Source organism: Acanthaster planci, linkage group LG19, assembly GCF_054643075.1.
Source record: "Acanthaster planci isolate LZ-2023a linkage group LG19, COTS_SCS, whole genome shotgun sequence".
NCBI lineage: Eukaryota > Metazoa > Echinodermata > Asteroidea > Valvatida > Acanthasteridae > Acanthaster > Acanthaster planci.
The window spans coordinates 3786116-3813712 of record NC_141795.1 but is presented as its reverse complement, the minus strand read 5'-3'; the positions used below and the strand labels follow the sequence as shown (position 1 = coordinate 3813712).

Sequence of the window (27597 nt, the reverse complement as noted above, 5' to 3'; positions counted from 1 at the left end):
AGCTGTTTGTAAATATTAAATTTGTTTCAGCTTTTGTCGTGAAAAACAGTAAAAAGCAAACAGCCCCCTTTAAGAAATATTTTAAACACTCATGAAAAAACTGCAGGAATTATGGATTACAATGGCAAGATTTTGAAAAAAAATATTTTTTATTTCTACCCAGCTTATCCAAAAAAAATGAGAAATACTGTTTGGGTGGGAACTTCACGCAGAAGTTAAGACGGCCTTGAATAAAATAAGCTTGCTTTTTGAATGTTTGACAGTAGTTTAGAAAAACAACAATAAAACCTCATTAAAATAAATTAGTTCTGATCGAGAAAGGTACCAAAAGGGACACTTTGGGTCAGAATTTGTCAGTGGAATTGTTGAGCCTCTATATATCCTCTCTACACACATGGTTTGTCAATCAAGCAATCAAATATTCAAAAATGAAACCACCAGTGACAGTTCCATGCATCCATAACCACATACATGTACATGAAACAAATGCACTGTAAGCAAACAAAATATAGCCTCACTGGGGGGGAAGAGAATCATCTGCATGCAAATAAAAATAGAAACAAAATGGCTGCCCCTTTCCCACAATTCCACCCTGGCCACAGATTATGGTGTACAGAAACATACCTCGTCAATGAGCACAGTAACAGATATACCGGTACACATATTTTATGCCATCCTACAGTGTACTTTCACCAAGAATGAGAAACTGCAGCTGAAGTTCAACACTGGACACTGAATGTATTTCTGAATACATTAGCATCCTTGAATATTTCACAAATTATCTTCAAACACAAAGACTGTGCAGGGCTTAACTTCCATGACAAGTGCAAACAACTTCCAAGTATTTTTCAATTCTTTTTATGAACACAGAGTTGACCAACAAACTTAAAGGAACAAACAATTTCTTTCTGCGCTTCTTCAATTTTCAAAGTTTAGAATGTTTATACCAGGCTGATGTAAATGAAATGTATTCCAACATAGGCAGCATATTGGCTAAACTCAGAAGCAGAGCAACAGTCGGATATTTAGAATGATTAATATAATGTCAAGGAAAGCATCATGCATGTTTCCTTTAAGACACACTGTAAACCTCTGTGTTTCTCATTAAAACAAGTGACACATGGAAATGTCTACCAACGTTCCTGAAGTGTTCAATACTTTGCCAACAGATAATAGCAAAGCAATTTAAAAGAGAGCATGGAATGCATTTTTGCAGCATTCTGTAATTAGCCTTGGAAGGATATATTTGAGTTACAAACCAGAAGTGGCCAACTGTAAACTGTATGCATTTTTCCAAATTGCATGGCTCAAACCCGTTGTGGCCACATTTCTATAAATTATGATAAAAAATACGGCAATAGTGTTTCATATTCAAGAGAAAAAGCTTTGTTTTTCAAAAACTACGGAAAAACTAAACACATGCACTGCAACAGGAACATAAAACTGCAAAGAAAGCGAAATACAAATGAAACATGCAAAATGACAAAGCATGCAACCCAAAATACACCATAGCACTACCAAATGAAAACTTCTTACAAGCTCAGAGACACCAGAAAAGAATAAGGATTACAACAGAAAAACTGATGCTTATCTATTTTTTCACAAGAAAGACCATTTTGAATACCAACTACATGTACATCTGACAATTACTATACTGACTCCACAAGGCACATGTCATGAAGTTTCAAAAACTGATTAGTAACCTTTCAATCTGGGGCTTTTCCTCTGCTGCGGCAAGGTCGATGACTTTTGGGGAACCAAGGCATCCCCCTTAAGCGCCCTGGGACTCGGATACCCGCTTGAAGGGAGGGGACTCTGCGATTCGTCCACAGGGTGTCCCCGAGGATATTTTGGAGGAGTCTTTGAATGGGCCTTAGACTGGGGAAGTGCAGAGGACTTGGCCTGGACTGCCTTTATATTTGCCGGAGAGTCTACCCTCTGCCTCAAATTTTGGACCGATCTATTTTTGGGATGTTCAGGAGGTGCTTGTGTTTGATAATCTGTGAGTCTGGGCCTTGAGTGAGTGTGCTGAGATGAGTGTGAGTCATATTTTTGAGGCTCTGGAGACAGAGCCTGAAGGGTGCTGTAAGACTCGGACCAATCATTTGTTGGGGTAAGATCACAGGAATTTGGATTTTCTCTGTTGGGAGGAGGCCCCTGCTCTGGAATGACACCAGACTGATCTTCTCCTATGTATCTGGTTGGGATGTAGGTGTCCCAGTAGAAGACGTTTTCCGATTCTAGCTCAGGCCATTGGCTGTGTGGTTTGTGTTGCCTGAGCCTCGAAGAAACTCCTTGGCTGGTGTCACGTGCTAGATACCAGCGATTCCGGATGGAAGAGTCGTCATCAAGGTAATCCTGACTGGGGGTTGGGCTTGGGGAGTACGAACAGGACGGGGTGAATGTGTCCTGTGGAGAATCAGGAGGATTGCTGTCAGTAACGTCCAGATCTTTCAGATTAAGATGGAGTTCAGATGCCCTGTTGCTGTCCTGGTGGAGTTGGCTACCCTCAACAGCTTTGCCCCTCTGTCTGCTTAAACTACTGGCACTCTGCTCAGTTTGAGGGTGACTGTGACAATGAGTGGATTCCACCGTGGGATAAGACTTGAAAGGTCGTACATCACTCTCTGCCTTTTTGGCACCATCTAACACTTCCTCTTTTCTGTGGATAGGGATGTCCCTTGCCAGTCCAGGAAGCAAAGGACTGATACTTTTGGAAGCAACTGGGGTGTACTCCTCATTGCTCTCAGAGCGGGGAGATACCAACTCTGCAGATGACTTCAAAGCCTGTGTATCACCCCGTATTAATCTGGGTCTGTCCGCATCTGTCCAATGTCCAGCACCAGCGATGTCATACCTGCTGATACTAGGAGGCAAGGGACTGACGTTCCTTGAAGGGACTGGCGTTCGTTCCTCATAAACCTCATCAGTGGAGAAGGCATACCTAGTGATCACTCTCTCAGGTTGGTCAGGCTTCTGGGATTTCAAAAGGGGCCTTTTGCCCCAGTCAACACCAGAGCAATCAGCACTGGCAGAGACACTCCTTAGTTGATCCACTACTCCTGCGGGGGGCATCCCTGATTTTTCTCCACCAGCTGAGAAGTGGAAATTGTCGGGCAAGGACTGGGCCAGGTAGTTATCTCTGGGATGCATGTACAGCTCTGGCTGGGGAGATGGAGTGGGCGGCCAGTTGGGGATCTCTGCCTCTTGCTTGGGCTGTGGCTTGCTGAAAATGCCAATGACTAAGCCACCATGCCCCTCACTGGATTTTTGCGCATTTATCTCCTCACTCAACTTCCTGACATGAATAACACGCAAGTTGTCAGACTGCTGGTCTTCCTTGACCATGACTGGCTCATTTGAAGTTTGCCTTTGAGGTGGTGGTGGTGATGGTGCTGCATGATGCAAGTTTGTGCTTCGCTGCTCGATGATCTTCTTCTCAAACAGTTGAATTTTGGACTTGTGGTCAAGCTCAGAAGAAGAGTCAGTCAAGCTTTGAGACTTTGTGCAATGGCTCGATGAGATTTGAGACTGTGGTGTTTTAACAGCAGCTTGAAGCCGGGGCTGGTTCTGGACTTGGCTGAAGGGATCAAAGGTTACTGGAAGGTCATCTATTTGATTATCCCCAACAAGACTTTCCACTGGCTCGAGGTCAAATGAAGCCACACTGGACTCCTGGTCTGTTTCCTTGATTGGTGACTTCATCTGATACAGGGGTTTAAATGGCTGTGGGCTGGTGTTGAAGTTTCGCCAACCTCTGCCTTGTCCCACTTCATTCTGGCTTTGAGTGAATTTCTTCATGCCACCCTTGTCCAGGGATTTCCCTGCAAATCTGGGCACCGAAGGGAGCGAAGAATCAGACTGCATCTTGCCCACTTGGCCAATAGGGGGTGCCCTACACCTGGACTCGGGCGTGGATGGGATTTCCTTGTCTGGCTCAGAGTCCTCATCTTCGATCTGAGACAGGTCTGCCCTATTCCAGCGCTGGAGCCTTCCAAGCCCTGGATTGTACATGGAACCGAGGACACGCCTAATTCCAAGGACCCCGGTGGACATGGAGCGTTCTGGAAGCTTTGGAGGGGCACTTGCATCAGGGCTTCCAGGTCTTACAACTTCTTCTCTTGGAGAAACTGGTGGAGAGACTCGGTGGCTTTTAGAAATACCACCATCAACTGGACTATTCAGATTCTCTGGTCCTTTTCTGCACAATATTGGATCATTCCTGTAACTATCATTGGTACTGACTGGGTCCAGTCGATCCTCAAGCTCCTCCTGACCTTCTGTGCCTGCAATGGCCTCGTCAAAGCTCCTGCGTCGGGAGACGGGCGAAGGTCTGCCAGTCATCATGAATGGGGGGGTCTTTCTGCCTGCATCTAAGACTACTGATGAGGGCTGAGCAAGTCTGGTAATGGTCTCATGTTTCCCCTCCACTTTCATTTGGAGACTGTCCACCTGGTCCTCTGGCTTTAGCTTTTCCTCCATCCTGAGCTCTACAGAGGGCATCCCAACAGGAGACCATGCACGATCACTGCTCTTGATGTACGAACGGGGCAAAGTGCTGGCCCTTCCAAGAGGTCTGTGTTTGCTGGGGAAGCTTTCTAACGGCAGGTCAACCATTGGAACCCTTGGAATAAGTGACTCAAGCTCCTCCAAACTAAGGTTTACTTTGGGCACTTGCCGGTTTCTTTCTCCTTCAGACATGATATTTTGTGAGAGACCTGATGACTCATTTGGACCACCTTCTCCAGGGTCCTCAAAATCTGGTAGAGATGCTACTTGACTGTTGGCCAAGGAGGGTGTGGCGCTTCCCAAGGATTCTATATTTTCATACCATTCATACAACTGGCCCACACGTAACTGCCTGGATTCCAATTCCTTGACTTTCTGCAAGTAAGTGTGCATCCGTATCTGCTCTAGTTTTTGCTCAGTGATCGGCAATCCAATGGCACCACGCTCCAACTTCTCAAAAAAGTCATAGAGCTCAAAGATGTCTTTTTCCTTCTTCTTCAGCCCAGCATCAGTGTTCTTGTGCCAGGAGAAGCCGTCTATCTTTCCTTTGTCCATTATCTTCTCTCCATACTGTATTGCCATCTCTAATTCAAGAAAGTACTGAAGTGTCCTATAAAACCTCTCCAACTGGGCTGGTTTGGGCAGGTACTTCTCCTTCATAGTTTCCACTCTTTCCTTGTCATCTTGCTCAAGGTGGCGATTCACCTCTGAGTAGAACTTCACCAAGTCTTCATAGGTCTTGGACTGTTGGCTGGCCTTCTTGAGCCCTGTGGCATACTTCTGGTAAGACTCCTGGTTGAAAGCAGGTGACTTGACAGCCAGGGAGAGGTTCTCAGCTGAGATGGCCCGTCTCTTCTCTAAAGGAGCAAAGTTTCTGGCATTAGGACGCTCACTGTAAGGAAGCATATCAAAGTCTTCATCTTTAGGAGAATGCCTCTCTGAGCGGTGCTTCTTGATGTGCTTCAGCTTCTGGTGTTTCACACCTATTCTACCTCTCTTGAGTTTCTGCTCTCCATCAGCTGTTAGCTGGTCAGGGCTTAAAGATCCTGGTTTGGGGATTTTCTGACCGTCGTCGCCATCAACTGAAGGGCCTGATTTGTCACTCTGTGTGTCCATCGAGATGACACTGTCCTCTGATTTTAAAGCCAGATCTGGAAGGCTACTGTTGACTGAAGCTGATGCAGACGATCGAGGCGCAAGGTTCAAAGAGATCCCCTGATTTCTAGGAGCAGATGAGGGCTGAGAGGCACTGCGTTCTTGTTCCCGTTCGAGGGAGTATGGCTCAAACAAAGATGTGGGTCTTGGGAGGTAGCGGGGTTCAAAATTTTCTCCTGTGTCACAGTCGTGGCACTGAATTTTACCATCTGAGTTTACCTGACACACAATACCAGCATAGTCAACTCCTGAACACCCGTCAGCTGTTCCCCTTGGGCCAAACCTCACAGGCAGATCATCACTTCCATTGCTGGCATTGTCCACCTGCTCTCTAATGGAGTTACCCTGAGAACTTGCTTCATTCCCACTTGAAGCTGCCTCTGATTGGGCGGTACCATCAGGCCGGATGGGGGTTGGGGCTCCCCCTAAGTCCAAAAGAGGCTTCCTGAAGACTCCTGATGGTGGACTCTGAGAGTACTGTACTTTGTTCAAGTGTGTGAGAGTCATCTTTTGTGGTAATTCATGATATTGACATGGAAAAGAAGCAACGGTGTCATGTTTGGAATTTTGACCACTGCTCTGTGACATGTCTTTGACTGAGCAGTTGGAAAATTTCTGTAAATGAAAATGTGTTACATTATATGTTACTGCTGCTATGGGGTCTGTTTCAGTAACATCCATAGAGAGAGGGATATTCTTAGCAATGTTGTCCAAGACAGCATCCTGATTGGGTCGAAACTCTAAATGGCTAGCAGTTTCTTGGGGAATCATGCTCTGAGTGGATGGGTAATTATTTCCTCGCAAGCAATTCACTGTGGTGAATGTCGATGGACTACATAGGTTAGGGTTAGTAGAGAAAATGCTTGGGATCGTGCCTGTTGTAAAAGAACAAAGGAAAGACGGAAAATAAGAATATTAGCCAGCATTCTGAGGTTTCTAACAATGCATACTCACACACCTTATGTTTGGAGTTTTAAAAAAAGCTAAGTTTTGCAAATGGTTGAACCTACGTGTAATTACAAGCATTTCCTTGATTCCATTGCCAGTAACAGTGGGTTTTCTTCACATAATAAATTTGCAAGATGCATGTTATAGTGAAACAAATGTTTTACACTCACTTCCACAGGATTTTCACATCTAAAAGGACTAATTCCAAAGGTGCTACAACAAACTGTACTGTATCCATTCCACTTTGTGCATTTTAAGTCATATCCTAAGTAAATCTAATTCTAAATGGATTTTCTAAACATGTCAGAAAACGTAACCCATTTTATTTTGGTCATTTTTCTTCTCTTCACAAAACACACATTTTGCACATTTTCACCGGGACCACAGGTGTTTTTTTTTGTTATAATTGGAATTTCGTTATAGCTCATTATATATTTCATTTTTGTATTAACGAGAGTCGACTGCAGTTGTGAATCGCACTCTTCAATGTTAGGATGTTTTAGACTTCTTGATCAGGATTACCGGTGGCAGTCCTGAATTTTGTAACTCAAGTGTTGGAAATGACTGTCAGTATTAATGGAATAGGTCCATCAAATTTAGCTTTTAGCAATGGCAAAATGATTCTAGACAAAATGAAGCCTGCAAACTTGAATAAAACCTGAAAATATGATTCCCATAATTTTAGTCTACCACATTTTCTCAGTTTGGGTTGTGCTGAATTCTGCCCAACGTTGAAAGAACATGCCCTGCTTAACATTATGCACGAAAAGTATTCTGAACAATGCCATACGATGACTTCAAGTGCAGCAAACAGCATTCCTCACATGCACTTTGGCTGTACAGCTGATGATTTTGCAGTCAACTTCTTTGTTTTATTCTTAAGCGGAACGGGTTCTTTATTTGTTTAGCTGTTGAATTCGGCTAACAAAGATCAGTAGAAACTGTGATGTCAGTGTGCTTCCATTTTCGAAATTTGAATCAGAATTTGACGACAGTAACAATAGGGACAAATACGCCAGTATGCTTCCAGCAAGGTACTGTGCTCACAGTTTGCCATTTTGAATTTTCATCGGATGCTGACAACCATTATCAGTGAGGGCAAACTGATCACTTTACACAGACTTTATGAATCAAAACAAGTCAACATTCTCTCCGCAATCTGCACTTCACAGCACTCTCAAGTCATTTAACTTCTGTCAGTGGGCAGACTGAAGCAAGTCTACAAGTTAGATGAATGGTACCACATTAGCAGCAGCATACAGATCAAACTCTGGTAGTAAAGCTTATTAAAGTGAAGCCAGCACTAAGAATTGTCTGAAGAGCTTGAACTGTTAAAACCATGCATAAATTGAACTCAACTCCTGCTAATTTTGTCACCAGTGCTTCACATGTACATGTAGTTCCACCCAGTAGAATGTTCATTTGAAAGCTTGGATTTGCTTGAGCAATGTATTCAGATTGATTTAAACCCTTGGCTTGATGCGTACAATTCTAACCACGCTACAGATAAGTCAAAAGGGATGGGCAGTTGCAGCTCTATCCTGTTAACTGCAACAAAGGACCAAAGACATTTTGTTCAGGCTTTGGAAATTTCTTTCACGAACCATGCCATTCCTGACACTTTGAATGGGCTCCGTCTTGTAAAATTCAGTGGGCTACTGGTGACATTCAGGGTGGTGGGTTAAAATTAATACACTGTAGCACCTGTTGCAGATTTGCAGGTTTGTGTTCAGTGTTTTTTTTGTTCCTCATTAAACTCTATACTGAACGACATTTACTGTGCATAACACCGAGAGAGTGTCATTCTCATAAAAAGCACAATTTTACGTTGAAATGTGTCAGCCTTTCTTTTCACAATACTTATTTCTCTAAGAACTTGAGGTACCCAGTGAATGTCGAGGATCTAGAGGATTCACCGTGTCATTTTTTACTGAAAAGGAAACAGCTATAAAGGTTAGTTTCTGACCAGATTTACTCCTGTTGTTGATTTGTGTCCACAAGGGTTTAACAGAACCCCCTTTCCGTCAGAAGTTAGGGAACTTCGCAGAGGAGAGCCACTGCTAGCCTGTACCTTGTCTGGTTAAAGGTGGCTGTGAAAGGGGTCTGGTGCAGGTCCAACAGACCCAAGCTAGATCCCTGCTAATCTCAAAAGGTTAACTCAACACCTTAAAGACTACCAGCTACAAGACGACTTGCACTTGGTTGCCATGGTGCTATCCTCCCGCCTGTAGCTGAAAGATCAAAGGCAACCTAAAACTGCATGTAAAGCGACAAACGGAGGATCCACATGGGAAAATTGGCATGAAGGGAAAGTGACCTACCTTGTTTAGGGGAGAGATGCCTTGCCGAGGGCGATTCAGATGGAACTTGGTTGAATTGAGCAAAATCCCTTGGCAGGGTTGTGCTTTTCTTCGTGTTTTGCCTGCAGGAACAATTTTTTTTTAATGACCGTGATAAATACATGAAGACCATGAAGAAAATACTAGGTGTTCCATTCAGCGAAACAGATTCACAAGCACAGGTTGCACATGAATGAATGCTACATGATTTCATTGACTCACATGTACTGATTACCATTTGGATCTTCAAAACTGTATGAAGGACATTAACGACGCCCCTTGAACAAAGACACCAGGTGGTTTCAGTCTTAACCCTAACAGTCCTCAATCATCCGATTTCAACATAATTTACGGACATGGGTTAGGGTTCATGTAATCCAAAGAATAATGATACTCACACAGCTGATATGGGCTCAATTGGTGGATTGTACAACTGTGCCGTCGGCTGTAAGTAGGAGACAAACAAATGGAATTAGGCATTTCTCACTTGGACTTAATCATACCCAGATTTGCAAGATTATCATGATGAAGTGTTCAACTTGAAAAAATTAGTCTACAATTAGACTGATGTTTGAAAGTGCAATAAAGGGTTTGCATGGCTGCCATCTTACAGGTCAGTATTTTTGTTCTACAGGGTATGCACAAAGGTTTCCCCGTGGAACAAAACAACAGCTGTACAGGATGGCTACCCTGCAAAGCTTCTTCTGAACCTTTTGAAGATCAAGCAGAAACTCAAGTGAGTGTTCAAGTGGCCAAACTTCCACTGGAGTTTGAGTAATGAGCTACACAGATCACGCTGTTTGAGTGAGTCCATAAAGAACTGACCGATTTGTCTCTCTCTGCCAGCGACGATTTCCCTGGCTCATAGTCAATGATACTGCGAGGTTGCTGGTGGTAGCGGTCAATGGTGTTGCGGGCGCTGGTGTTTGGTGAATGTTGCCTGTAAAAATGTCAAGAGCAGGCCTTTGAAACAATTGCTGAAATTCAACACTTATGAGTAGCAAACAATGGTTGAAAGCCTTGGATGGAAAGCCTGGTTAAGTTTCAACGTCACTAACCTAAAATTCCCAGCGACCCAGTGAGCTTATGAAGTTAGTTTATATGTTTGTGCTGTAAAATTCAACAGTTCGTTTCAGTACTTTAAAAAAAAATTCAATCATGGCATGCAAATGTTTAATCAGAAAACAAAAGAATATTCCAAGTGGAGGCAGATTTGAGCTCATGTAAATACAGGAATACAAACGGACAGAGGGGGGCCATGGCCCTGTGTGTTCCATTGGATTCCCCAATTTCAATGAACCTGGATCTGCCCAATTGATTCCAAGGTAAAGACGATTTTCATTTGAATAGAAAATAATTGATGAAAGTTGATTAGAGAAAACTTTGGTTTATATCCATGTAGTCGGCTCGTTCTATAAATTTGTGCTCCAATATGTGACATCTTTTTGCCCCTGTTACCGGTACACTTGACCTGTGTTATTTGGCAAGGGATGTGTCACTGAAATTGAATTCTATGCTGATTTGTTTGGCAGCTAATCTGCATAACTTCATGACTCTAGGAAAGCAAACAATGTCTTCTAAACTTGCACAATCGTGCATCAGATGTGACAGCAACATGAAAAAACTGGATCCCGAGCTCATGGAATGACCAAGAAGTGACTGGGTCCTTGTCTTCTGACTCTTAAGAACACAACGGTGCGTACCTGTGTGGTGGTGATTTTGGTGGTGACACATGCAACGTTGGATCATGACTCCACTGGTCTGTGTCCAAAAAAAAAAATTGCCAAACAAAAACTGAAACAATATATTTTGTACACATTCCTTTAAATTTCACCTTGTCAACACTTCAGCACAATACCAGGAATATCCAATGATTGTGTATTTCAATAATTACAGGGCAATGCTTTTGTGAAGTTATAGCTGGGGCATGAAAGGCCAGTTCCATCATTTTTTTTTTTTGCAACTGGCATTATTAAGTTTGAGAGTTTGGGCAATGGAAATTTCCGAGTACATGTACACACAATTATACCAGAGTTACAGTTGTGAAATATGCCTAGAGTTACCACTGAGCAGAGTCTCTTTGTATAAAGTAAGGCCAATAAACTAGGACCAATACTCCCTCGCTATCCAAGATCACATCCAGTTTCATACAGCTGCTAGACTCGAAAATGTGCTGAGCACAACACCGAGTGGCTCAGCTGATGCAGGCTACCAGTCAACATGCCATGCAATTTAGTATTGCCTGTGACTGGTTACCGGATGCTTTTCGCATAGCACATAAATTGCTGAGATATATGTTGAAATTGAGACCAGATTTAAACTAGAAAGAACAATGAAAAGTAACACTACAAGTGGAAGCAAAATCTCAGAAAAATCACATTTATGCTGAATACAAGAGTGGGCTGTTAAAATCAAAAGGACTTACCAGAATAATTTAAAACCACCAAAAAAAACCATTTAATTGTCTGGTGTGCAAATTATTCTGTGCTAAATATAAGCGATTGTGCCCTGTGCATATCTAAACCAACAGTTTTCAGGGAAGTTGTGAAACTTGCTGAGTCAAACTGTACTTTGTACTTAAGTTGGCTGAGCAACGGACATGGAAATGAACCTGTGTCCCTTGTGAATTTACAATGTACATAATCACCGCTAGTCGGTGCTTTAACATCCAACAGGTGACAAGGAATTACAAACAAAATCAAAACCACAAGCATGCCCACACCTGTCAGAACCAACTTAACGCTGCTCACAAAGAAGTGCCTTTTCTGGATATCAAGCACACTTCTGTAACTGACTTCATGCCTGAACAGGAAGAACACAAGGTATGATTGGATAACCTATGGGCCATCTGTCACCTAGACTGGTACCCTGGGGGAATAGAGTACTGACGTGTGACGTTACTGTGAACCAGAAAGGCAATGCAAACGAATGGAGTACGCGCGCATGTTGGTTCACGCGCTGGTTCTCACGCTAATGCCTTTTACACACTAATTGTGCGCGTGACGTATTCACTTCGGTACTCCATAGGCAACAACCTAAAAACTTCTGACATTTATCTTGCCATGATGGTTTACCGGTACCTTCCTTGCCATCGGTGTTGCCTACATGTGCTCCATTAAGGCACAGGTGAAACAGAGAGTGTACTTTTACACAGGCAATAGTAGATATGGTGTCAAGGGTCAATGACATGCTTGCCAATTTCTGACCTCATGACAGCTGGGCAGTAGTTGAGTCTAAATTACTCGCTATGCCTTGGCAAATGGAAGCAGTTTTACCAGCCAGTGGCTTCCACTGGGACTACGTATTATCTCCTGCCACAGCTGCAACTTTCAGACACCAGCTACCTCTCACCTGCTCTCCTGCCTGGATATGAGTGGACAACAGGGGGCGCTTCCTCTTCAAACACACTGTCATCTACTCAAGCATTTTCATTGCATGGTTGTTGAGTTTGGGGAACCAGTGTGTGGGTGTGTGGGTGCAAGGACAGACACAAGTGTCGAGCGGTGCAGGAGGAACCAAGCAGGCAGAAAACACGGGCCAAGAGAAAACCAAATCATGCAAATGCAAAAAAGGAAAGAATGCATGGATAAAATCAATCGCAGAATACACTGACAGTAAAACACAATCAAATCAACATTCTCCACAGTAAGAAAGTTTTAGCCCAATGTCAGGGAAACCTGCAAAGTACAACTTGATCCACTGGCCCAATTTGTAGTACTTCTGTTGAATGCCAATACTGAAATCTTTCCATCTGTCTTGGTATTCAACAAAGAACATCAAAATGGTGACCAAGTCACAACTTCACATGCCATTTCCTGTTTGTTAGTAAATAAATGAATGACTAAAATCACAATACTGAACAAAAGTGACAGAAACAACGGTGTGAACAAAAACTGTCTGGGTTGACATGGTTGAGCCACATTTAAGCACTGGAGCACCCCCAATCAACTACAGAGCGTGAAATACTTTGCTGAAACTGGAGAATTCAGAACTGTCAGTTTAAGACCAATTCAAAATTTAATGAGGCAGAAATGGTCTGTCATATGAGGAACCCAAAACATGCAAGGGATTCATTCTCCGACACAAGCATTTTCAAGACTTTTCCGTAGTGTTCTGTGAACCTACAGCACTGATATTTTGCCAGTTTTAAGTTTTAAGGATATGATGGCCGAGATGTGACATGATACAAGATAACTGCGGAGGTGTTATAGTGGTGCAAGGAAAAAGGGCTTCACACAGTAATTCACAAAGACAAACATTTTTGCCCAAGCCACTTTTGCAACAAATCAGGCCAAGGCCACTTTGACCAATAGAAATGCAAGCCAAGGCCAGTATCTAGCAGCCACTACATCAGGCAACTGAATAGGTTAAGACCGCATGGCTACTATAGGAATCAGGTCACTAGATATGTATATACACTGTACATCTATATAAATTTATAGCCTTGGGCCACTTAATATCAGGCCAATACATAAATCTAGTCAAGGCCACTAAGCATTAGGCCATCTGATAAATATGGTATCTGTGGCCATGGCCACTTAATATCAGGCCAATAGATATATCCGCTCGAGGCCACTAAGCATTAGGCCATTTGATAAATATGGCATCTATGGCATCTGTGGCCATGGCCACTTAATATCGTGGCCAATAGATATATCTGGTCAAGGCCACTAAGAATCAGGCTCCTAGATGAATGACCATGGCCAATGAATATCCGGCCAATAGATAAACCTGGTCAAGGCCACTATATAGCAGGCCACCAAATAACACATGTACCACACACTACTAACGCGAGATATGAAACCAAATTCACAATCAGGCCACCACAAAAGGTTCCTGAGGTGCTATTTACCATTGTCCTTCACATCCACAGCATCCGGGAAACTGTAGCTGGGTTCATACGAGTTAGCTTCTGCATAGGCAGAGAGATAGTGTTAATAGTAGGGTTATAGCAAGGGATGAGAAAATGAAGTTAGCATTTTGAGGTATTAATGTGGAACCTAAACCCAACACATGTACTGTACCTAGTACTTGTACTGGGACACGTTAGTTTTGTAAAAGGATTGAGTGTTTTAAGCTGAAGTAATGGGACAAAGGAAACATAAAAGTTAGGAATTCACATCAACATTGTGAAGTGCTAGTGTGGAACTTAAGACTACCTCCTTTATAATTAAGGGTTATTTGTTAGAACTTAGAAAGGATTTGGTGCTTTAGTTGATTATAGTAAGTGGATAAAGGGACATGTTGGGACTTGTTTGGACTGACCCTAGACTGTTGTAATAAAGTGACAAGTACTAGTACATGTACCTTGAACATTTGTAAGGATTTGTCTTTTACATAGTAAGTTCTTTCTTTTCAAGAGATGCTACATTTATCAACTTGAACTTTTTCTAGCATCCATGAAATAGCATGACCCAAAACTGGAGCGTCTGAACATTGTTTGAAACTGTCAGAAAGATGAACATTAACATGTACAGTATATATAACAGTTATAATGCATACTTCATGTTAATTCCAAATCATGCATCTGGTAATGGAGGATATGAACGCTCAGGTGGAGAATTATCACAACACCATTTTGAGGAGCTCTATTTGCAATACGGTATGGTAAGGTATGTGAGGTTCAAAACTGTTATCAACAACAGCCTGCACCACACTAAAACTGGTAACCATCACAAGGAATTAATATATTGGTATGCCACATCAAGTGCACATCATTACGCATTGGCAACCTTTAGCCAATCACCACAATTGAGATATAGATGGACACCAAAGGGTACGGGTATCAGTGTGAAACGTATTCATGAAAAGCAAAGTTGGTAACCTTGAATTAAGGCATCCATGTACGTTTGGTCAATTTCATCTGGGGGAAAGAAAAGTACATAGGGGGGAGAAATGGCAGGTTAGTAAAGAGTTAAAAATGTGCAGAGTGCATGACATGAAGTTAATCAAATTAACACATGCATGGTAATGTACAAAAGAAAATGGCAGTCATTCGATACGTGAAACTATCGGTCCACTGTGCAAACAAGTCAGTTAAATTCAAGCAGGGGACAAATGCTTTTCAATCAATACTGAATTTGTACTCAGTGAGGTCAAGCTTGTTCTAAAGTGCGACTGTTTCAGTCCTTTCCTTTAATTTTCAACGAGCAAATGTTAGTTCATGTGAAGTTAAACTGCATTTTTATTTCAGCAAGCACTTGGGAGGCCGGACTATTAAGTTTGAATCTGGATTCAGTTAGCCAATATTCATATGGTTCATTTGAAGGAAGCTGTCGGCCAATAGATGGCAGCAGACATGCCCAGCCTACAGGCAATATGGAATATAGATATATTTGGTAATCATAAATGTACAGTGTGCTTTCAAAAGCCTTTTATAATGCACATCATCTGAACTAACAACAGGGCAAACCAAACACCGCAGGTTATTTTCCATACCAAGGTTCAAACAGTGTGCAGAGTTGATTTCCTCAAGGGGCCTTCAAATATTCAGAAAAGTTTGAATGAAAACCAGATTTTCTTATCCATCAACAGAGTGGTCAAGTGAAAATTAGGCCATGTGTCAAACTGTCAGTAGCCTCATTTTCCCAAGGAAGACTTTTTGGAAAGAAAAAAGTTTGTAAAGCAAGTACTTGTTTTGAAAGATGTTATCAGAGAAATATGTAAACTTTTGGTTACTGCAATATTAAACACAGCAAAGGAAAGTTTGGAAGACTGCACATGTCCCGATCCCATTTTGACAAAACACAAGCAAGGCTTCAGGTGAAAACAAGCTCTCTATCAAACCTGACCCCGCATCAACCGAATCGATCTCACATGCGGCTGAAACAGTTTATTACACAAAATGAGGGTAGGTTTTCGAAAGGGGGTGGCACAGCCTATGCTCCATCGACCTTTGACCCGCAACCTTACCCTCTGGCCTGTCCTGCTTGTGGATGGTCTTGAACATCTCCTTGTACCAGTCATGCCTGTTTTCTTCTTTCACATGCTGCAAAAGTGCAGGTAATGAAGACATGATCTACAGTTGATTTATCGGTTATCCATGTACGTAGTTCCAAAAGTCACAAGCAATGGATGAAACCTCTGTTCTTCAGGAAGTGTGGGATTGTTCTCCAAACTGTGATAGGATTTGGAATTCTTTTTAAGGGGCAATCATCCTTGCTGGGTAATTTTAACCAGAATGTTGGAATTACCCGAGAAAATTGAATAAAGGGTGAAAAATGACGCTTTAAGATTAAATTTGACGACTGTCTCAAAGACGTCTTGGACAGCGCTACATTTCTGATGTCATGAGGCAGGTTTTTCATTAATATTATCGTTGTCATCTATAATAGTTTATTTCAGGCTAATCGGTGTATATAAAAAGTCCATGTGCATTACAGCCAGATGCAAAGGCAAAGAGTTAGTAAGGTCAAAGCTAGCTAACTCTAAGGATTCCTTCCTGCCAACCCTACCGCTCTCAAGCCAATGGGCAGTCCTGTCTCATCCTTGGGGCCGATGCCTTGGTATCGTGGTGCCTCCTTGTGCACTGTCTTCTTGGTCACTTCCCGGGTCTTGACCGGGTAGTAGGTGTCGGTGTGGATGACATCACCCTCTACTGTCTGTTTCTGGAAAACGGCCCCCTCTGGAAGATCACTGGGATCTGTGAAGACAGGAGCAGTGTGTAAATGAAAAATTATTCCCATTCTGTAATGTGTACAAATCAAAATGCTAAAAATGGTACAAATGTTTGTCTAGGTCATTTTCATATATCCTGGAAAAGTCAAATTTTTCAGTTTACTGGTACAAATGTCTTCATGGCATTCATGAGTAACAGTGGAAAGTCATGAATTCAAGAATTTACTCAAATGGCAAAACGTTGAAAGACGGAATGCCCAAATACAGGGACAACTCTTGAATATTGAGAATGACACTGACCGAGCTTGCATGAAGGCAAATCAACCAAATATTTTTGTGAGGTCCAAGGAAGCCCTTTGAACACCAGAAGAATGCAAATTAAGGATGTGAGTGTCTGTAGATCAAACAGCTGCATGGTAATCAAAACCATTCAGCTAACTTCGACCAGCCCTGATGAGCCATGGGCCTGACTGCCAAATTAAAATGTACCCAGTAAACAGGTACTGACTTGAAAATTGGTTATACAGGTGTATGGTCTCTGTGGTCAAAAACAACCCAGAAGCCATGCTGCTGCCACAAAGGTTGATGACACAAAAAGTGAATCAGATGCAACTTCACTCCTGTGCCACAGTTCTTGGTAATCTATGTACAATTTTGCCTTCATTCGAACTCCGACGGAGGAAAGTTTAAGATGTCTACAAATTTTTATAAAACCTGGCCTCTGCAATACCCATGCTGTAATGTAAAATGATGAGTGAAAACAAAGGGCAGATAAAACTTCGCTGATGCCCCCCTAAAATCAGAGATATGCACTCTACTGCACCAATTCACAGACAGGCTGTAACACAGAATGGAGGTGGTTGTGGGAAGATGGGATATAACAAGCCATGGTCATTGGATTCCAAGGTGATGGTAGAAAGGAGTGGTGTGCTACAACACATGTACATAGGATAATTGAGGTGTAATATTAGCAACCAGTTGTGTCCCTGAATTAAAAAAACAACTGGAGTTCAGCAATTTACTGATAAAGGGGAGATTTTTTTCAGTCCGTAGTAGGATGAGGCATTTGGCACAGCAAACTGCTTTTGTTTTTTAAAGATACCAGCCACCTTGCATGTACAGTGTATGTAAATACTGGTAAAAAGCATACATGTAGAAATGTACACATTGTCTTGATTATTTCTGACACATGTACACATGCATATTTACAGTGTAATACAGTCATTTACAAAAGTTTAGGACCACCCATACAAACTGCATTAACCTGGAGAAAAATCAAACTTAAACTCATCAATCATGGCACCTTATGTTTATTTTCAATGTGTGACCTTAGCATCCAGGTTAAACGGCTGCAAATATTTTACTACATTTCCATGATTTGAAATGTTAACAGTCTAATATGCCCTCTCTCATTTCTGATGACTTAGACTGGCTATTTTTTTATCCACGCTGCCTTAGACAAAATGTCACACAAGACATGCCTTTGCAAAAAGTTTCATTCGAATGGGTATAGCATTACACTGATGTTACGCACCACTTTAAAAACATGTTAAGTAATCATTCAGAGAGACAATGTACATGTAATGCAGGCCCATTGACAGAAATACCAATAAAAAATCCGGGTGGTCTTACACTTTTGCAAGTGACTATACATGTACGTTCCAAGCCAGCTCAGCCAAAACTTCAAAGTTCAAATATTTCCATCTGGACACTTTGCTGAAATGTTTCTACAAGTTAAGACTTCTGACTGATGGAATCGTTCGGTATCAACCCAAAGGGAAAGAAAGAGCGGTTGGTCTCAAATGTTTAGTCCTTCAAAATCCTAAAAAACTTCCTGCTGGATTTTGATAGATCTAGAAGCTTAAGAATTACTTGCTAAGAGCAACTGGTACAAATTTCCAAATCATTTATTCACTCCCAGTTCACTGAAAAGGATTGCATGAGGCGGTATCACACATAAGATATTCTCACACAAAAATTGCACCGTGCCAGAGTTCTGCAATAACTTACAGCACCTGCCGATGTATTGTGAAACATGTTACATTAAAAGTGTCAGCACAACAGCCAAAATAGGTAAATTACATTAACATTTAACATTAAAACCTGGTGGCGGAGGTCCGATAAACATGTACATGTACATATGAAATAGCAGATGCAAAGTCAAGAACATGGTGATGAATAAGATGGACTGATCACTTAATGGCACGGCGGACAGGTGCTATACCGCTACTGAAACAATGGGTGCCACAACTTGACAAGATGCTGCCTTTGAGAGGACAACGCAGTGAACTCTTAACATAAATGTGAACCACAATCTTCCGCACTGTACGTGTGAAAAAGCAATTTGAGTAATTAACATTCTCAGCGCCCATGAAAAATGGCAAGATTGTGGAAACACTGCGGTGAAAGTGGTGAATATTGGATGCTAAGCCATATGATTCTGTCACCTAACAGCATTAAATGCTTAAGATGTGAGGTGCCAACATTGGCAGCTTACAAATGAAGCAAACAAATCACATTTTACCCAAGTAAAGTTGATTATCTTTGAGTCCAGCAAAAGCTGTTCCTAACAAATGAAATTTTTCAGAAATAATTCGATATTTACAGCAGATGTAGAGACATAAAGGTCTCCTTCTGGAACCCTTCTCTCTTCCTTACTGGTAGATTTTTTTTATAATGTCATAAAAATGTTTTCCCAAACTTCTGCTATGCACAATGTAAAGGCTAACTGAAAACTGTACAAAATTGAAACAAACTGGATTTGGGTTTTATAAATGACTGTTTAAGGTTGAGCTTTTTGACATTTTTTCAAAGACAGACATTACTACCACTAACCATTCCGGAACATTCAGGTGAATATACACATGTCTCCCCCTTAAAACTTTGTTGTCTCAAAGAAAAAACTCCCACAAAATGATACACATGAATGTCAGTGTCAAATAAAAAGTAGCAAGCCTATATCACATGCGACATTAAAATGTAGGCAAAATTACAATGCCAACTGCATGTAGCAACTTAAAATGAAGGAACTGATAAAGAAACCCATGCATTTCACGGTGCACAGAAAGGATGGATGCGTTGTAGCCAACATGCAAACTTAAGAATGCAAAGCAATGCTTAGAGAAAACAAAAATTGGCAAGGGGTGCGAATGAAAAAAAAAAGCTGGAATGTCAACAAATGTGTTAGTTTGTGATTTCAGCTCACCAGTGGTGACTGACACATTTGTGCCAGCATGCAACGGTTTGGCTGAGTGAGTGGCTGGCTCTTTGGCTACTCTAGAGGGCACTTTGGCCACTAAAGACGGCGGCATAAGCGAACTATCAGGTGGAAGGTATTCAGCATGGCTCCGGTGGTCCTTTTCCCTTTCTAAGAGCAGCCATGATTGGTGGATAAAATGAGTTAAAAAGAAGCAACTCTGAATGACCGGCCAATGACAGAGCAGCAATCTACGAGAGACTGACGAAAAACTCTAGCTAAACTTTAATCTTGATGCGGACAATTTGTTAGGTTTCAAATATGAAAATCATTTCAGTAACTTTAAGAACTGGAATAATAAACATTTTGCATCCTCAGTCAGACTGTGATGGCCCTATTGTGAGGGGAAAGAAACTTGATGGTATTTATATTAGTAAAATGGACAGGAAAATATCCCATTGATCCCTCCCCTGACCACGGAAGTTTATGACCTCTTTGAAAAACACATGCTTATGTTCACCTTGTGAACATTTTCTATTAGGAATTCCCGCTAATGAATTTTGAGCCAGAAGCAAGCTAACGACATGCATAAGGTTAAAAGAAGTTAAGGATGACCACAGATGTTTTGGTTCATCTACATGTACATACTAGTGCTCATACATGTACAAGCCAAATGGTGCACACAACATAGTTTAAATGGTATACAAACAAGTGTGTGCATTCCAAAGTTACATGTAGTTTATTCCATTCAATTTCTGTTTGGTTGATCAAACGCATTGTTTTTAATAAAAACAAAGAATACCATGAGTACTTCAGCTTCTGTCTGAGAGGAATACAATGTCTATCTTCCATATTTGATATTTCTTTTCTACATTTTTATCTGAAAAGCATACCAAAATATGACATGGGCAAGGACCTTTCAGTCAGAACTAAACGGGAATTCTATGCATCATAATCCAGCTTTTTTTACTGGCAAATCAAATATTCTTCTCTTTCTGTATTTGTCTTACAGTATATGCAAAACTATTTCTCATGATGTTTTCTTTAATCTTGACCAAGATGCTCAGCAAGAGAAATAAAAGGCCTCTTTAAATCCACATCTGTCCATTCATTTTCAGATTGACTCAAACCATATGTGACAGGGTCATTATCTAGTGCTGAAGGCCAACACCACAAGTTATGGGTAGAACAGATCAAAGTCCAATTTCCCCCTGCTTCATGGCCAATAACAGTTGATTGATGGAAGAACCAAAGGGTCACGATTCCAGCTTCAACGACAGCTTTTTAATAGTCACAATAGGGTCTGCTTCAAGTCTCTCTGCCCATTTTCGCTTGGACCCTCGGGATCAGTATGGATGTCGCGTTGCCGCTTACATCATTAGCTCAGGGCACATCTGCAACCACTGAAATCGAGCCTTGCAATATGAACGTAATCATATCAGCTAGTAACATGGGATACCAGTTACCTGGTATCCCATGTCTGCCGCAAATGAAACAGAGATGACCCCATTTACAGCTCCGTTAACCACAGAATTTCATCCTCGTAGTATCACCATTCCATGTTGAGGACACTAACTAACATTCCTGTCAACCTTGTACAAGATTTAACCTTTGGGAATGTTTTATCTCAATGCAAACATTTGGGGAATATAACATTTTTTGCCAGTCAAGCTCGAACAATTCGGCTCAATGTTTGGTTGTCTACAATTCAGCAGTTCTTGACTACAAGAAGTCCCTTTCAACACTCACAAAAAGAGAGATGTGGCAAATATTCACATGACAAAAGACACCAAAACCATTCTTGAATGCTTCAATGCTGGAGGCAAATTATGTACGTTTGTATGCTGTTTCACACAAGCGTCTGCAAGAAAGTGCGTCGCTCAGGCAAGAAACCATATCTCCTGATGAACATTTCAACACATCCACACAACATGTTAACTACCAGATGCTGTCAAGTTGCTTTACACATGTATGTCGCAGATTATCAAGCAAAATGCTCAGCAACGTCGTAACGTTCATCATTGGCTGAATGTTGCTATTAATAACACGTTAACTTGCTAAACTTTTTTTACTTTGCAGCTTGAATCAGACCGAGGACAACACAGCTCAAATTCAGGCAAACTTTGCAACCCAAAGCATCTCCTGGGCTCTCTGCCAATTCTTAACAATACGTTGCCCATTTCAGAAAGCATTCTGTGTTCAACAAGCAGCAAGCTGATCTCATGAAAAATTCACTTTGCCACACAAAATGCCATTGCTTTTACGTTAACAAAACACTGCGCAAAAAAAGCCAAGCTAAACAGTCAGGAAAGTAATTAACTCACCTCTCTGATTTCTGAGTAGCGTCACCGTTGGACTGACAGAGCGAGGTAAACTGCTGCTGTACTCTTCTGGAACTTGTCGAAACTCAGGTTTGTAAGTTTCCTGGGGACTACGGGGCTGTTCCTTACGATGGGTCTCACCAGGCCAGTCCGGCTGTTGCTGATGTGGTTGATAGCCTGGATTGTACCTCTCCTGGTCGTAGTCCCTGGGCCGGTAAGGGCTGGTCGGGCCCTCACTGGCTGGCTGTTGGTCGGTCTGACGGTGAGGGCTATGGAGGTCACCGTTTGGGACCGGTGCGGTCGGCTGACTTGAGGATGGAGGAGGTGGTTGCCAGGTTGGCTGCAGGTTGGATGAGGTCAAAGGTGGCTCCTAACAGGAACAAAGGATCCCTTTGAAAATTTTAGGTTGAGACCTGCAACCAACTTGAAATTTGACCTGCGACTACCTTTGGGGGTGACTAGATATATAGATAACAGCTTGCTTAAAACTCGGTGCTCAGTTAAACATGTACATGTATACTGATTCGTGATATCACGGCAAATATTCAAAATGAAAATTGAGCACCTTTCCATGCGTTCACATTCACTTGCGTGCCAAATATGAAGCGGCCTTCAGACACACCAACTTACAGGGACTTTGTCTGGCTGGGATGCACTGGGCGGTTTCCATGGCTTAGGCTTGGGGTTCAGGTCAAGTTTGACCGGCCTGAAACCCTTGACTGGCGCGGGTCCTGCTGGACTCCAGGCAGAGGGGCCCTTGCTCTCCGTGGGCCGGTAAGATGAAGGGCTGGTCTGCTGAGGTGACCACGCAGCTGAGATAAAAATAAAAGTAAAGTGTTCCACAGACTTCAGAGAAATGGGAGAACGTCAACTTGTGAATTTCGTAACACATTCCATCAGTGTTAATACTGTAGTATCCTCCACTGCAAGCCCCTCTAGTGAGACTTGGCATTTGTGAAAGGGTGGACAACGATGAAGGAATGCTTCTGTCAAAGTTCACTGGAAAAGCTTGTCACTTGGCTTGAGACTGGGAGACTTGTGCTGGACTGACTACAAACCTGGACACTCGAGTGCAACATTCTACATTACCGAAGCTTAGACTGGTTCTTCTACCACAGCTAAACTACTATCATCAACGAAGAACATTTCTTCCTCTAAGCCTGTACCTGGTTTTGGGGGCGACGTTCCCGGTCCTGGGTTGGCATCAATGTGCAGTGGCTGGCTGACTAGGGGCGAGGCCACAGGGGGTGGAGGGGCAGGCCACGACTCGCCCGAGGCATCATAGACGTAGTCCGGGTTGTAACTACTGGGGGCAGACTGGGTACCGGGCGACATGGACGGCTGGAAGGGCCTGTAGCTCTGCTTGGGGGAGGTAGGAGAGGTTGGGTACTGGTTGTTGTTGGTGGCCAACATGCGAGGAGGGGGAGGCTCTTCCGGAGAATCTGAGAATTCATGAAAATATGAACTTATTCATCAAACTGAAAAGACTTTTTTTTCAAGAATATGAAAACTAGATTCTAAATGAAATGTTAGTGGCTGATCTTACAAAATACCGGTACATGTAAGTTTTCAATTCTTTTTGCCGTTAAGAACAGAAAGTATATTCTACGCTCTTCATTTGTTATCATTTGATTTGGTACGGTATAAAGACCTTCAAAATCAAGACATTATGTAGGCAAAAATGGTATCAAGTTCACTGAACTTCCATAGTGCAAAATTTGTCCCTGACTTGAAAAAAGCTGGTCTGTGACTCACACCTTTCATGCAGGCTGGGTCAAGGACACCATGCACTTTTGCATTTATTTCAGAAATTTTAATGTGTAACTTAGGTGTAACTGATGTACTTCAAAGTTAAACTTTCATCGCCCAGTTTTCATGTATGCCCATAAACCTTGAAGTGTATACAAAGCTTTTCAGCAGAGTTTTTCTGTTCATTCCGTCTCACTCACCGGAAATGATCTGGGTTTAATTCTTATCCTTTTTTTTCCTTCCACCTTATCACAGGGCATTCCCTTTTCTTATGGCATTATGGGAGAAAAATATCAGCCATTAGCGAAATTGGCTGTGCACTTTCCTGGCACATTGCCACATGTACATATCCCAACAACAGCTGAGCCCCAGACTGCCAGGTTTCACTGCACGCGCTCAGTGCAAATATGGGACTGACACAAATATAATCCCCTCATTCCTGAGTTGATAATCATACGAAGTAGATCATTTAAACTGCGCTTCCTCTACACGGTAGCAGGATATTTTGCAAAAAGATCCAAACTTGCACAGAACATGCATAAGTAGAATTTGTAGGGGGATTATTTACATGTACAGGTGAAAAAGCGAAACAGAATGAGAGACCAGATCCTGGTTGCTAGAGGTAGAGGTACATGTACTTTGTACTTTTGATTACACATCTTACAAACAATCTTGCACTATGGAATTCAAACAGGTGTACACTATATGAACATCTAAATGAGCAACACATTGAAGACCTACATGTATTTCAAGGGATCCAGTGACATACACCATATGCTGTTCCATATTTTACACTAAAATGTCCTTGTAACGCAAGAACCTTAACTGTCTCGAGTGACATTAGTTCATTAGCAGCATGCACTTCTTGATCTGGATAGTTCGTGGTAAAACAGTCAGGGTGAAATCAACACTAGGGTGGAGGTTAGACTGATATCTATTACAGAAACTTTGCATCTGGTGGTGAGTTCTACTCTTTCTGAATCCATCTGTGTCTCAGCAATACCATGTACAACGTACATGTACATGAACTGCCATAAAAAACTACACAACCTTAAAAGTTTATGTGAATGTACGATACCGTATTTGGAGAAATTTGATAGCAAAGTTAAAAAGTACACATCCTCTTTGAGGCAAATGCTTTGTGACACACTGTGAAATGAATTCCAAAAGAGCAAGAAAAAAAGGCTTTGCATGGTAGCCATCTTGCAGTGCAGTTCTTTAGCTCCAAAGGGAAACCTCCTGCGGAATAAAAGCATTGACCAGCAAGATGACAGCCATGCAAGCCCTCTATTAATTGTGAAACCTACCACGTAGGCTCCATCAGGAAAGGGATTATTACATGACAATCAAAACTAAGGGGTTTCAGTTCTCTGTTAGGAGGAAAACACATCAATGCAAACAAAAAAAGAGGTATTAAAAGTGCTGATCAATCTCATTACAAGTCTCACTGAAACTCCATTAGTGGGAATTAGAGTCACAAAAAAATAATGTGCTCAGTGAGTTGAAACTGTTGATGTTCTGGTGATCAGATCTACATGGTAATGTCATCAGTGTTGCCATGACTACAGGAGACTTCCCTGAGAAAGAACAGGTCAGAGATGTTCAACAAATATGAGAATGGTTAATTCAGTTCATAAACATAATACGCTAATATTGTTAGTTAAATGCAAAGGTCTGCGTGTACATTGACACAAGGGATTAAGGGGGTAGGGAGTAATAGTTAGCTAACGTACACTGGCACAGGTACATGTACATGTAGTTTAGTAACGTGAAAAAGTGGACACAAAATGATTGACTAATGCCAGTCATCACATCAATACAACATTAATCATTGACAGACGGACAATGGATGTTGTGACACACCGATCACACTGTGACACATCATCACTGAATACAAAATGCAATTGCTCAAGTTGCATTGAGTTTCAACTTCCTGCTGGAAATAACCCAAGAACTTTTATCAAGAAAGAGAAAGGCAGAGAAACTACTGTTATGCATTAAACCAACTCCTTACAAATCAAGTCAATAAAAGGCCAACTGAACAAGGGGGCCAAAGGGGCCCTTCGGAGGCAGGAAAACTCTCTTCCAAATTGGAAAACTATGAGTTTTATACTAGACAAAATTTATGATTCATAAGCATGTGCCTTGTCACAAATGAAGCTTGATGAATGAAGCTTTTGCTTGATTATAATTTCTTTTTCAATGAAAATGCTTATATTAATCTCACTTTTCTTAGGTTTGTTGGCCATTTTTATGCATTTTTTGATCCTAGAAATTCTGTAAATTTTCCAGCAGACTTGGACGGCCGAGCTAGTGACATACAGGTGTTTCAGTGTCATTGCAAGGATCAAAGTGCTTCTTTATTCTTCTCTGTCCTGACAGAGGGTGTAAAATATCAATTCTTGCAGAACTTTTGTCAAAGGCAAAACTGTTAATTGCATTTAACAAATCTAATGACAGAACCTTCACCGACACCATGACATCACACTTATCAAATCAACAAGGAGACAACGTCACCAAAAGGAAAATCAATTGGATGGTTAAATGTCACAAAGAAAAATCACTATAAGCCATCACATGGGGCTTACAGGTGAGCAAACATGTGGACAAACAGGTGAACAAACATACATACACAGGCTAAGTAATGACAACATATGCTCAACTGGAGACAAATGTGGCGACATTTACAGGGCAAGTGTAAAGCAACTAACCCTTCATGTATTAAAGTGCAAGTGAATTCAATCTAGTGACAATTCACAGGTTAAAGATTGAGGTGGGATCTGTAGAAATAAACAGATAGTGTGAGTAAAGACCGGTTCATAATTCACACGAAAGCCAAAGCAAATGTGAATTTGTGACGTCAGATCAAATATTCGCGTTGTGAATTCAAAAAAGTCGAACACATTTCAACTCAGGCGAAATTTCGCCGCGCAGTTGTCGTAGCATCAAATTCGTTTCACTTTTGCATTCACCTGGAGTATGAGCTGGCCTTACGTAAGGATTGGAACACACATGCATACCATACCATACAGTAATTTAATCTTTTAATGTAAACGTTATTGATGACATTCACCATGAATGGTCTCAACTTTGTAATGACAACAACATGACTGTTTCCTTCAGTCTTGTTTTGCTCTGTTTTTCAACAGAATTAACAGCAAACCATAATTTCATTATAAGTCTGGAGCATTCACGTGATGCCATTTACATGTACTTGTGCATCTCGGGTTCTTGGCCCCAGACTGGTTTGGAGTGTCCACGTGTTAATTCTAGAGTGCGCATGTGGCGTTAATACCTGGGTCTCTTGCTATACCCTGTTCAGCCTGGCGCTTAAAGAACATCTCGGCCCCTCGTGAAGTCTTACGCACCCGGCCATTGGCAACGGGGCTTAAATGGATTTCTGCATGCAGTGGACAAGAGCAAACAAGACAAGAGGGAGGGAAAAAAAACAAACACGACATAATCAGGGGAACAGTGAGCACAGTTCAACAGTGGCAAACCCACAAACTAACGAGCAGTGTTAGTAAGACTGTGACTCTCAATATCTGCACTGGTAACTTGCCATTCAAAAGAAGGATGACAGTAAAAATGAACATCTCCTCAACGCAAAGTCAATCTTGAAATAGTTTGCGGTACCTGCTGCTACACTGTACCTCTGACTCAGACCGGACAGCCAACCCTGGCAACTCAGTGGTCGAGCGGTTGAAACTTCTGCACTAATTAGCAGGTCATGGGTTCGAGTCCCACCCGAGTAAGCTTGTGA

The 27597-nt window shown here is 41.8% G+C and overlaps 1 protein-coding gene across 15 annotated transcripts in view; it reads right to left on the bottom strand.

The window, feature by feature from the left end:
* LOC110973912 (uncharacterized) overlaps positions 1 to 27597 on the bottom strand; it is a 78819-nt gene that overhangs the window by 28251 nt on the left and 22971 nt on the right. For 6 of the 15 annotated variants that reach the window (XM_087130046.1, XM_087130047.1, XM_087130049.1 and 3 more), the window contains 14 exons: positions 23252 to 23527; positions 22716 to 22897; positions 22089 to 22455; positions 19774 to 19935; positions 16406 to 16593; positions 15864 to 15939; positions 14776 to 14814; positions 13804 to 13863; positions 12303 to 12365; positions 10655 to 10712; positions 9777 to 9891; positions 9350 to 9396; positions 8934 to 9034; positions 1704 to 6539 (listed from right to left, as the gene is read on the bottom strand). In XM_087130046.1, the coding sequence (XP_086986172.1) occupies positions 1704 to 6539; positions 8934 to 9034; positions 9350 to 9396; positions 9777 to 9891; positions 10655 to 10712; positions 12303 to 12365; positions 13804 to 13863; positions 14776 to 14814; positions 15864 to 15939; positions 16406 to 16593; positions 19774 to 19935; positions 22089 to 22455; positions 22716 to 22897; positions 23252 to 23527 (6570 nt within the window). Of the gene's footprint in view, positions 1 to 1703; positions 6540 to 8933; positions 9035 to 9349; positions 9397 to 9776; positions 9892 to 10654; positions 10713 to 12302; positions 12366 to 13803; positions 13864 to 14775; positions 14815 to 15863; positions 15940 to 16405; positions 16594 to 19773; positions 19936 to 22088; positions 22456 to 22715; positions 22898 to 23251; positions 23528 to 27129; positions 27235 to 27597 lie in introns of all 15 variants that reach the window. The other 9 variants (XM_022225172.2, XM_087130050.1, XM_087130048.1 and 6 more) reach the window with 9 other exon arrangements.